Source organism: Dendrobates tinctorius, unplaced genomic scaffold (assembly GCF_039654945.1).
Source record: "Dendrobates tinctorius isolate UK_male_01 unplaced genomic scaffold, ASM3965494v1 ptg000001l, whole genome shotgun sequence".
Lineage (NCBI taxonomy): Eukaryota > Metazoa > Chordata > Amphibia > Anura > Dendrobatidae > Dendrobates > Dendrobates tinctorius.
This window is the reverse complement of record NW_027361669.1, coordinates 17,236,456-17,248,788: the sequence shown is the minus strand read 5'-3', so window position 1 is coordinate 17,248,788 and position 12,333 is coordinate 17,236,456. Positions and strand designations below refer to the sequence as shown.

General features: G+C 48.8%; 1 protein-coding gene across 4 annotated transcripts in view; it reads left to right on the top strand.

Annotated features, from left to right (window-relative positions):
- Nucleotides 1-12,333, top strand: part of RAD50 (RAD50 double strand break repair protein) — a 202,183-nt gene that overhangs the window by 22,733 nt on the left and 167,117 nt on the right. For all 4 annotated transcript variants that reach the window (XM_073569696.1, XM_073569486.1, XM_073569566.1 and 1 more), the window contains one exon: nt 67-228. In XM_073569696.1, the coding sequence (XP_073425797.1) occupies nt 100-228 (129 nt within the window). In that variant the 5' untranslated portion in view covers nt 67-99. The remainder of the gene's footprint in view (nt 1-66; nt 229-12,333) is intronic.

Here is a 12,333-nt window from a genome sequence, read left to right as displayed (position 1 = left end):
TGATCAGGGGAGGAATGTCTAATGCAGTATAAAATAATTACAGTTCTGAATGTTTTTTCTTTTCAGAACTGTAAAAGGTGTAAAGTCATATTCAACAGGATGTCTAAAATAGAGAAAATGAGCATCCTTGGTGTGAGGAGTTTCGGGGTGGAAGATAAAGATAAACAAGTTATAACCTTCTTCACTCCACTGACAATTTTAGTAGGACCAAATGGAGCCGGAAAAACTGTAAGTTGAAATAGTATAAAATGTATGTTTAGTAAAAAAATATTAGGACACCATCAGATGTGTAACATACAGTACGACACAGAAAAATGTTTCAGATCTTAAGGGCCTGTCACACTAAGCGATATCGCTAGCAATATCGCTATAACGTCACTGGTTTTGTGACGCAGCAGCGATATTGCTAGCGATATCGCTATGTGTGATACCTCCGACCGGCTCCCCCGCTGGTTATCGCTCATCGCGCGAGAACGGCCTGGCCCGTTTCTCATCGTCAGCTTCCTGCTGGGCTTCCTGCTGTGGCGACAAGCGACGTGTGGACGCGGGCGGGAGGACGTCTTCATTGCCTCGTCTGACACGTAAGTAGCGACCGCCGACCGCTGCTATGTCGCTGGTGAGAGATCTGCCTGTGTGGCAGCTCACTAGCGACCACTTAGCGATGCACCAGCAATCCTGAGCGGGTAATATCATTGTCGAGATCGCTGGTGCATCGCTAAGTGTGACAGTACCTTAACATTCATTGCCACACATTTCACTTATAGCTAATCTGTAATTAACAGATGCAGATTTGTTTTAGGTTCAGCAACATCTGCTGCCAAAAAATCTCCTACTTAAAGATTTAGCTTTAGACATTTTATTTAAGATTTTGCATTTTAGACTGCCTAACATGGGAGTGAATAATAACCTGAGTATTAAGTATTATATAATAGATGGGGCAAGAAGACTTGGGGTATGTGCACACGCTGCGGATTCTGCTGCGGATACGCAGCGGTTTTGGCCCTGCGGATCCGCAGCAGTTTTTGCTGCGTTGTACAGTACCATTAAAATCAATGAAAAACAAAAACGCTGTGCACATGCTGCAGATTTTTCCACGCGGATTTGCTGCGGTTTCTAATCCACAGCATGTCAATTCTTTGTGCGGATTCCGCAGCGGTTTTACACCTGCTCCATTGTACAGGTGTCAAACCGCAGGGCTAATCCGCAGATAAATCGCAGGTCTTTTGACCTGCGGATTTACCTGCAGATTTTGCAAAATCTGCAGCACAATCCGCAACGTGTGCACTTACCCTAGGGGAGCTCCGTTCGAGTGTTTTGAAGCACAGACTACAATAAAATGTTACACACTTCAGAAATCAAGAAAGTGTTTCATCTGTAAATGAAACAGGCAATGACGATACCTTACATTGCAAAATGTTTAAACTTTTTCTCATCAGATAATCTTAAACTACAGTAGTGGCGTCTGCAATTCTCCATGTGACTTCCACAGCAATTAAGACTCCAGCTACCCACATGACAACTTCAGCTAACTACTAAACATGTTTTCATTTCTCAAATGTGTTTCCTGTAATAACGCTTCATTTACATTCCATTCCATTATCTGCATATTCTAATATTCTCCTTTCTGGGTTACATGTCACACGACATCAACAAAATGCCTCCACACTATGATCCTACACTAAACGTCATCCTCTCTTATCCTTTTCCAAATGCAAAGAAAGGGAGGAGAGGAGACACCCCACACGAGCAGATCTCACCCAAATTTACTGCAGTCATAATGTGAGCTAGTTGTACACTAACTAGGTTTTCGTGGCAAATTTCAGCGACTGCTCCCCCTAGTGTTTAAAAGTGGAAATACCAAACATTTAAAAATGATTCATTAAAAGCAAATGATAACTTTTTTAAAGAAATTAAAACATTAATACTTTACTTTTTTTTTTTCAATTGTTGATTTTTTTTATGGTACCCTCCCTTTTAGTGGTGAGGGATTTATCAAGTCAGGTTTTTTTAATTTCTTTGTTTTGTCTAATTTCTTCAAATCTTGAAAACCCCATTTGTGGATCATTTGTTTTTTATGTTGGTTCAGCTTGACATAAATCTGTGTCATTAGTGGTAAGTATTTTCATTTCGAAACTGTGACGTTGGTTCACACCTACAGCAAATGCTGAAATTTGAGAAACTCTACTACCCCAGGGGTACTTTAAAAAATTGTTATGACATATCTACAGTGATCACGAGAACAAGTGTCCTTTCAGTTTATTCCCTGCACAACAATGTTCCCAGCCACTCACTGTACAGAATGCTGCAACACCGGTTAATTCAACTGCTCAGGACCTGTAGGCATCGTTATGAAAAGAAAATCAGCAAGAAGCTATTCATTTACTCCCACACTCAGAATTTAGGGGTTCTTTGCAGCTGTAAACTTACAACCTGTAAGTGATAGCAGATCCTAGCTGTAATAGTTAATATGGTTGTCCAAAATAATGAAAATGCTACATCGGCAGCAAATTATATAAAATATTTATATGAATATACACTCAATTTTCTAGCTCCTGGTAGCTACAGGACTGCACCTCTAATGTTCCTGTTTTTCATTGGCTGCAGATGTCACAGTCTGTATAGCCCATTTATCATCTGCAGCCAATCGCTGGCCTCAACAGTCACTTTGGATTTCCAGGCAGTGATTGGAGATGAGCGAACATCGTCGGCTCCCTCCATATTCAGCAAGCTATAGCGCTTACCGAAGTAGCTGCATCGGGAACCCGGCTATTTGGAGTGCTCCCGATAATCAGCTGCTCGATGCCGCAGCTGCATGTGTCACAGTTGTCTGACAGTCATCATAATACATGCATGGAGAGCCTTTGTGTTGGGCTATCCATGCATGTGTTGTGACTGTCACAAAGCCGCGACACTTGCAGCTTTGGAGCCTAATAGCTAATTATCGGGAGCACTCCAGTTAGCCGGATTCCCTCTACAGCTTCTTTGGTAAACGCTATAGCTTGCCAAATAAGGAGGAAGCCAATGATCCTTGATTATGTCTAGCAGTGATATCCGTAGCCAATTTAAACTGAATCATCGGGGATGCAGTGCTGGATATGCTGGGAGCTAGAAAGTGGAGTATGGCTTCTTTATGTTACATGTTTTGGTTACCTGCGTGCAGTGCTTTTATTATTTTGGTCAACTCCTTTAACTGTTATGATGATAACCCAGTTCCCAGAGACTGTCCTGTAAAAATGATTGTTAGGCTGAGTGTCTACGATCAAGTAGCAGCGCTTTGGACGCAGCATATGTTCGCTGCATCCAAAGCGCTGCCTTCTATTGGATGCAGGTAAATCCGCATGTGTTCACTGAAACGTGCGGATTCACCATGTCCAATACAGTCTATTGATTAACATGGAGATTGACATGCAAAGTGTCTTTCAAGACGTGATCCGCAGGCGCGCACACATTGTGGACATGGGGTTTCTAGAAAACCCATCCACTGTAACATCTGGCCGCTGCGGGTTTGATGCTGCAGAAATACGCAGAGTTAAAATCACAGCAATTCCTTTTTCAAATAACTTTATTGCAAATTTTAACACATTTAAATAGGTGAAGGAGGGGAAGAAGGGGTTGAGGTAGTAGTAGGAATAAGTTTCACTTTATTTGGGAACATACAAAGGACAGGTATAGGAGGAAAGGGACAATACAAAAAAAACAACTAACAGTAATGTGTTACATCTTTATAATGTGGTTAGGGGTTAGATTCGCATCACATACAACATAACAAAAAGTATCACTCCAGAAGTTGAGAGAAGATGAAGCAGATTCAGGAAGCAAAGTCGGACCAGGATTACCACCTCTTGTTATAGGTTGCATAATAATTATTTGCAATTGCATGACTTTTTTTCATGTGAGTTATGTAGTGTCATTTTATCCAGAATATCACTTATATTAGGAACAGAGTTTTCTTTCCACAAGGTCGCTATAGCATTTTTAGTGACCAGATATAAATGAATTATTGTAGGTTTATGAGAAGTGTGGATGTCCTCTAAGTCCAATGATAATAAAGCCATTTGAGGCGTTAAAACAATTTACTCTGTCACCTCATTGGGGGACACAGAACCATGGGTGTTATGCTGCTGTCCACTAGGAGGCGACACTATGCATAATCTGAAAAAGATTAACTATGGCTCCTCCTCTGCAGTATACACCCCTGGACGGCGTCAGCCTTCTCCAGTTTTTGCTTAGTGTCGCAAGGAGGCACACCTAAAGATTTTTTTTTTTTTTCACTCCGTTTTTTCCCGGATGAAAGATGAAGAAAAGCGGGTTTCTTGTGAGACTCCCGGCATGGCTCCTTCCTCGGCCCCCTATTATGGGGTGCCTGGTTGAAGTAGAGATGGCTGTTCCCCATGTCGCTCCTTCCCCAGTCCTGCTGGTGCTGGCTCGAAGTTGAGACCCCCCTCCTTCCCCAATTCCTTTTGGTCTTGGGTTGAGGTCGATGTGAGGAAGAAGCCCCCTGATGGTGACAGCAGCACTCTCCCTAATCCCCCTCTGGGGGTATTAGGTTGAGACGCCTCAGGTAGGGTCTGTACCTCGGTAATCTGCAGCTCACTGTATCTAGGGACCCCAGCCCAGCTGCGGACTCCTGTCGGGCCCGGCGGGGAGTGCGGGCAGGCATGGCACATACAGAGACAGGGCTCCCTGCGCCCCTGTCTCTGCGGCAGCACCAGCTACATAGCGCCTCAGGGGGACCCATCACAGGGCCCCGCTTCCGATTGTGGCCCCACCGCTAGCCTGCCTTTCAATCCGGGGAGGTCCGGCTAAGATCTGACCCCCTCCTGGACTAGCGCACCGGCCTGGAGCCCTTCCTGGGCATCGATATCTAACTTAGGCCGTGGCTTCGGCCTAGCTGAGGTCGCCGCCTCCTCTCCGCCCCCCCGGCCCGCCCCCCGGATGACAAATATGGCACTCTACAGTGTCATAGCAGAGGCGGATTGAGGCAGAAAGGGCACGTTTTTACACATCTCTGCGCGCTCTTTCTCAGCTCTCCACCCCCTTCTTCTGCCTCCTCATCCTCTCGGCGGCCATTTCTGACGCAGGCATCAGCAGCACCATGCCAGCCAGTCTCCGGGGGGCACAGGACTGTGGATCTTCGGCGCTGGACCTAGGGGCACACTGGTGGGGTAAGATCACAGCTCGGGTTTTTTTGCTCGGCTGTGAATCCGGATTTCCTGTAAGGCTCTCCTATAGGTTTCCCCTGCATATCCACCCCTGTAGGGCTCTCCCATAGCCTGCCCTTCCGCGCTCTGTGCACTATGCCAGGCTCAAGGTACAAGAGAACCAGGCAGGACTGCTTTTATGCATTCTGCACAGCCTGCAAAACCACTCTCCCCAGTGGCAGCACGTACCCCCACTGTCGGGACTGTATCCAGAATACTGGGTCAGAACCCCAGGAGGCTCCTACCAATGCTTCAGCGGATGCTACCATGCCGGAATGGGCTACACAGATGTCGCAGTCTATGACGCAGTCCATAGATAACCTAACCTTCACATTACTCCAGGCTCTGCAGGGTCATGTTTCGGCTATGAGCGTTACCCAGCAAAGGGACAGCTCCACTCAGGGACAGGCCGTTTCTGGCTCTCCCAGACGTAAGCGGACCCACACGTCGCGTTCCTCTGCGTCATCCCATAGCACACGGTCATCCCCCTCTAGGGAGAGACACCATAGTTCCAGGTCACCTAGACCGTCCCCTACCAGAGACAGACAACGCAGATCTCCACAGCGACCCCCAACTACAGGAGACCTCCGCTCCAGCTCACCCACCAGGGAACACCTCAGCGATACGCAGGATTCCGAAGGCATCTGTGACTCCGACTCAGACAACGAAACGGAGAGGTCTCTGGTCCCTTGTCCCCCTAGCAATACAGCGCTGGTTGAGGACATAATCTCTTCCATCCATCGGGTGTTGGACATTTCCGATCCAACCCCGGAAGCCCCAGAACACAAGATTTACTTTGAAGGTGTTCTGAAACCACCTAAGGTCTTCTCTAACCACCCGGAATTTCAGGCGATCCTTACTAAGCAGTTTTCGCAGCCTGAGAAGAAACTCACCAATCGCAAATATTTGGAGGCTAGGTACCCCTTCCCACAAAAGGACACCAAGCAGTGGACAGATCCACCCGAAGTGGACCGCCCAGTCTCTAGGCTAGCAGCACAGACCCTCCTCTCACTGCCAGATAGCTCAACCCTCAGGGACGCAGCAGACCGGCAGGTAGAACGCATGGCTCGTTCAGTTTTCGAAGTGGCAGGGGCCTCCCTGGCCCCCGCGTTAGCTTCAGTTTGGGCGGCCAAGGCCATTCTGGCTTGTGCCAAAAAATTGCAAGCTTGCCTCCAAGCTTCAAATCCTGAGCTGTCGGACCAAGCGGTTCAAATAGCAGTGGTAGCAGATTACATGCTTCATGCAGCCCTGGACTCCGCAAGAGGTGTAGCGGGGATAGCAGCGAACGCCATCACAATTCAGCGTATCTTCTGGCTGCGGGAATGGAAAGCGGATGCGGCCTCAAAGAAGTCCCTCACGCATCTCCCGTACCTCAGTGGATGGCTTTTCGGTGAAAAGTTGGACACAATGATATCCAACGCCACTGGGGGTAAGAGTACCTCTCTCCCCCAACTAAAACCTAAACGCACGTTTAAACGGCGTAACCAAACTCGATTCCGATCCTTTCGGATTTCTTCGGGCTGGTCCGTCTCGTGCCCAGCACAAAATCGTAACCGCTCTCCACGCAGGGACAACCCACGGGCGGCGCAGAGGCCGGACAGGACCTGGCAGTTGAAAGCAGGCCAGGCGAAGCCCAAAGGAGGAAAACCTCAGAATTTCGCCTCATCATGACTCACGAACTCCGGAAGACACCCCACCAGTAGGCGGACGACTTCTACTCTTTCAGCAAGTCTGGCTGCCTATTACAGAAGACAGGTGGATCAGGGAAATGGTGTCTTCCGGATACAAGATAGAGTTCACTTCCAGTCCAACGAACTGGTTCTTCCTCTCTGTTCCACCAAAACCGCCAGACAAGGCTCGTGCCTTCCACCAAGCGGTCTCCTCTCTCCTTCAAGCAGGAGTCGTAGTACCGGTTCCCGCGACCGAACGCTTCCGAGGGTTCGACTCCAATCTATTCGGTAGTCTCAAAGAAAGGAGGCAGCGTCCGGCCCATACTAGACTTAAAACAACTCAACAAATATGTACGGGTTCGTCATTTTCGCATGGAGTCCCTTCGGTCCATCATTGCGTCCATGGAGCAGGGAGAATATCTCGCCTCTATAGACATACAAGACGCATACCTGCATATACCAATTGATCCCGCCCATCAAAGATTTCTCAGGTTCGCGATCAACCAGGACCACTACCAGTTCGTGGCTCTCTCGTTCGGACTCGCCACGGCTCCCAGAACGTTTACCAAGATCATGGCAGCCACCATGGACGTCCTACACTCCAGAGGCATTGTAGTCATTCCATACCTGGACAACCTTCTCATCAAGGCTTCCACCTTCAAGGACTGCGAGGTCAGCATCTCAATCACAATCGACACTCTGAGACGCCTGGGCTGGTTAGTCAACTTGCAAAAGTCATCGACTACCCCGAGTCAGTCCCTGACCTTCCTGGGGATGCTATTCGACACCTCCAGGGGGCTGGTGCTCCTTCCCAGGGACAAGGCACTGGCTCTCCGTCTGGGAGATCGCATACTCCTCCACAATCCCCCCCCCCCGATCTCCGGTTTGCCATGAGAGTCCTCGGCAGGATGGCAGCAGCAATGGAGGCGGTGCCCAGTTTCACCTCAGGCCTCTTCAACTAGCCATCCTCAAGTCCTGGGACAGGAATCCTTTGTCCCTCGACAGGGAGTTCCGGCTAACATCGTCAACCAAGAGGTCCCTACACTGGTGGCTCAAGCCAACTTCGCTTGCAAGGGGAAAATCCTTTCTCTCAGGTCAATGGAAGGTCCTGACCACCGATGCAAGCCTGACAGGTTGGGGTGCGGTGCACCTACATCACAGGGCACAAGGCAAGTGGTCACCAGTGGAAGCGACTTTGGCCATCAACATCCTGGAAATTCGGGCCATCTTCCTGGCATTGAGAGCCTTTTATCACTTGCTGGCAGCCTCTCATGTCAGGATACAGTCGGACAGTGCCACAGCAGTGGCATATGTGAATCACCAAGGCGGGACCCACAGTACCCAGGTGATGAGAGAAGTGGCACATATCCTCCACTGGGCGGAAGACACGAGGTCGGTACTCTCTGCGGTCCTCATTCCGGGTGTGGACAACTGGGAAGCCGACTTCCTCAGCAGACAAGGAATGGACTCGGGGGAGTGGTCTCTCCATCCCAAAATTTTTCACCAGATCTGCCATCGCTGGGGGACCCCAGACGTGGACCTAATGGCATCCCATCTCAATGCCAAGGTCTCCAATTTCATGGCCAGGACACGCGACCCGCGGTCGCTTGGAGCGGATGCCCTGGTTCAGGACTGGACCCAGTTCCAGCTTCTGTACATTTTTCCACCCCTCCCCCTGATCTCCAGAGTCGTGAGGAAGATCAAATAAGAGGGAGTTCCAACCATCCAGATCGCGCCGGACTGGCCCAGACGTACATGGTACGCCGACATCGTACAACTTACAGCAGACGCCCCCTGGCGTCTCCCCGACCGTCACGACCTTCTGTCACAAGGTCCGTTCTACCATCAGAACTCAGGGGCTCTCAATTTGCCGGCGTGGCCCTTGAGACCTGGGTTCTAACCCAGGCAGGGCTCTCACCGGATGTCATTACGACCATGGTCAGGGCAAGGAAGCCAGCCTCCGCCAAGATCTATTACCGTACCTGGAGAGCTTTCTTTACCTGGTGCGAATCTCGCGGACAGGTCCCACTCCCTTATTCCCTCCCAGAGGTACTTGGTTTTCTTCAATCGGGCCTAGACGCCAGGCTATCCCTAGGCTCGCTTAAGAGCCAGGTGTCAGCGCTTTCAGTGCTTTTCCAAAGGCGTATTGCTAACAAACCGCAAGTAAGGACTTTTCTCCAGGGAGTTTCCCGATTAGTTCCCCCCTACAGACGTCCACTGGAAACATGGGACCTCAACCTGGTCCTGACAGCATTGCAGGCACTACCTTTTGAACCCCTTAAGGAAGTACCACTCCGCATTCTGTCACAGAAGGTGGTTTTTCTGGTGGCAATCACCTCGCTACGCAGGGTGTCTGAATTGTCAGAACTCCTGCAGATGGCCCTTCCTAGCCTTTCACCAGGACAAGGTGGTTCTCCGTACAATAACATCCTTCCTTACGAAGGTTGTGTCCAGCTTCCACCTCAATGAGGAAATTTCACTGCCATCCCTTTGCCTGGTTCCGGTTCATAGAGTGGAGAAGTTTTTTGAGTTCATTCTCGGGTTCCCCTTCTGAACTCCCTCTGGTGGTGTCGGGAGGTGGTGCGGCTGGTTTGATCAGTAGAGATCTGCCACCTGAAGATGGGGATGATGATTGGATCTCGGGATTCTCAGATTGGATTTAAGACAGCCGACGCCCTATTCAGTTGCTGGTGATTACTTCTGGCTTGTCAGCTCTTGGTTTTCAGCTCTGTTCCAGTCATCTAAAGCTAAGTTTTTCTGCTAATGTTCACACTTGATTTTGTTGGTCTATTCAGTTTTTTGTGTGGTCTGCCAGCCCCGGCTGGGGGCTGAGCTGAATTTCCACTCTTATTTATCAGTATTTTGCCAATTGGCTTTTTGTCCCTTACTAGTTCGGTCTCTTTTTGCTCTGTCTCAGAATATTCCAGAGTCAGCACTCTATATAGTGGGAGAAGTCTAGTGACTTCAGGGTTAATTTTGCTATCAGAAGTGTTGGACATTATTTTTGTAGGGTTTTTTGCAGGTTGCAGACAGTGACTTGCCTTTCCTTTCCTGTCTAGTTAGTTTGGGCCCCATCATTTGCTCAGCCTATTTTCCTGCCTGTGTTTGTGCCTTCATCTTGTTTCACCGTCAATACATGTGTGGGGGCTATCTATTCCTTTGGGGTCTGCTCTGGGGCAGTTAGTTTTCCCTTTTCTTGCTTTAGGCTTATGTAGTCCTCCGGCCGTGACGAGGCGTCTAGGAACATCGTAGGCACGCTCCACGGCTACTGCTAGTTGTGTGGTAAGATCAGGGATCTGCAATCTGCATAGTTACCAACTTCTCTGGTTTTCTGTGGCTTAGCTTGTTTTGTTTTGTTTTTTTTCTCCTCGTTAACCCATTCATAACAGAGAAGGCTCTGCATACGCTTGACCTCGTCAGGGCATTGCGTATATACGTGTCTAGGACTGCACCCTTCCGGAAGTCTGAGGCTAGTTTCACACTTGCTTTTTTTTGCAGCGCGTTTTTCCCGCAAAAAAACGCATTGAAAAAACGCATACATAAGCATACAACTGCTGCGTTTTTTTCAAGCATTTTTATGAGCATGCATGAAAAAAACGCAGCGTTTTTATGCGTTTGTATGCGTTTTTAGCGCGTTTTTACCGCGTTTGCGTTTTTTTCCAACATTTTTAGGTGGCCCCTCACACTACCCAAACCATGACTTTACTAACCCTAACCCTGACCCTAACCCTAACCCTAACCCTGACCCTAACCCTAACCCTAACCCTGACCCTAACCCTTAACCAAATCATACTTAACCCTAACCCAAACCCTAAACCCTAACTAACCCTAACCCTAACCCTAACCCTGACCCTAACCCTAACCCTGACCCTAACCCTAACCCTAACCCTGACCCTAACCCTAACCCTGACCCTAACCCTTAACAAAACCATACTTAACCCTAACCCTGACCCTGACCCTAACCCTAACCCTAACCCTAACCCTGACCCTAACCCTAACCCTGACCCTAATCCTTAACAAAACCATACTTAACCCTAACCCTGACCCTAACCCTGACCCTAACCCTAACCCTGACCCTAACCCTAACCCTAACCCTGACCCTAACCCTTAACAAAACCATACTTAACCCTAATCCTGACCCTAACCCTGACCCTAATCCTTAACAAAACCATACTTAACCCTAACCCTGACCCTAACCCTAACCCTGACCCTAACCCTAACCCTGACCCTAACCCTAACCCTAACCCTAACCCTGACCCTAACCCTTAACAAAACCATACTTAACCCTAATCCTGACCCTAACCCTGACCCTAACCCTTAACCAAACCATACTAAACCCTAACCCTGACCCAAAACCCAACCCTAACCCTGACCCTGACCCTAACCCTAACCCTAAACCCCCTTAACTAACCCTAACTCTAACTCAAACCCCTAAATTCCATGGTTAAAAAAAAAAAACGCATATGCAAAAAAACGCTTACATGAGCATGCCAGTGCGCACATATGCGCATCCATAGGCTATAATGGCCCTTTTTAGCGCAAAACGTGCGCATATGTGCGCATGCGCTTTTTTGCAGGGCCAAAAAATGCAACATGATGCGTCTGGAAAATCCAATCGCACACCCCAAAAAAACGCAGCGCATGAAAATCGCATACATGCGCTTACAAGCGCGCAAGTATGCGCACCCATGTTAAAGATAGGGGAAAAAACGCATGCGCAGGTTAGCGTTTTTTTCCAGCGCTAAAAAACGCAAATGTGAAACCAGCCTGATTCCCTTTTTTCTTCTTCCGGAAGGCGTTCACAAGGGTCTGCCGGCTTCCAAAGCTACCCTTGCCAGGTGCATCAAGTTCACCTTACAAGAGGCTTACCGCCTTAACAATTCTCCTCTTCCAGCCGGTATCACGGCACACTCTACGCGGGCAGTAGGGGCCTCCTGGGCCATTCGGCACCAGGCTTCGGCACAACAAGTGTGTAAGGCGGCCACTTGGACTAGCCTACACACGTTTACGAAACACTACAGTGTTCATACCCAGTCCTCAGCGGATGCGAGCCTGGGTAGACGGGTTCTGCAGGCGGCAGTGCCCCAAGTTTAGGGACCTGCTAGCACAATATTTGTCCATTGCTTCCCACCCAGGGACTGCTTTGGGACGTCCCATGGTTCTGTGTCCCCCAATGAGGCGACAGAGTAAAGGAGATTTTTGTGTACTCACCGTAAAATCTCTTTCTCTTGGCCTCTAATTGGGGGACACAGCTCCCACCCTGTTGCCCTTAACGGGCCGTTGTTACGGTTGAGTTCTCATATTATTCTTTGAGCTCGTACATAGTGGCCGCCTTACAGGCATGGTTATGTTGTTTCTGTTATGTTCCTCCTAATGCTTTGCACAAAACTGGAGAAGGCTGACGCAGTCCAAGGGTGTATACTAAAGAGGAGGAGCCATAGTTAATCTTTTTCAGATTATGC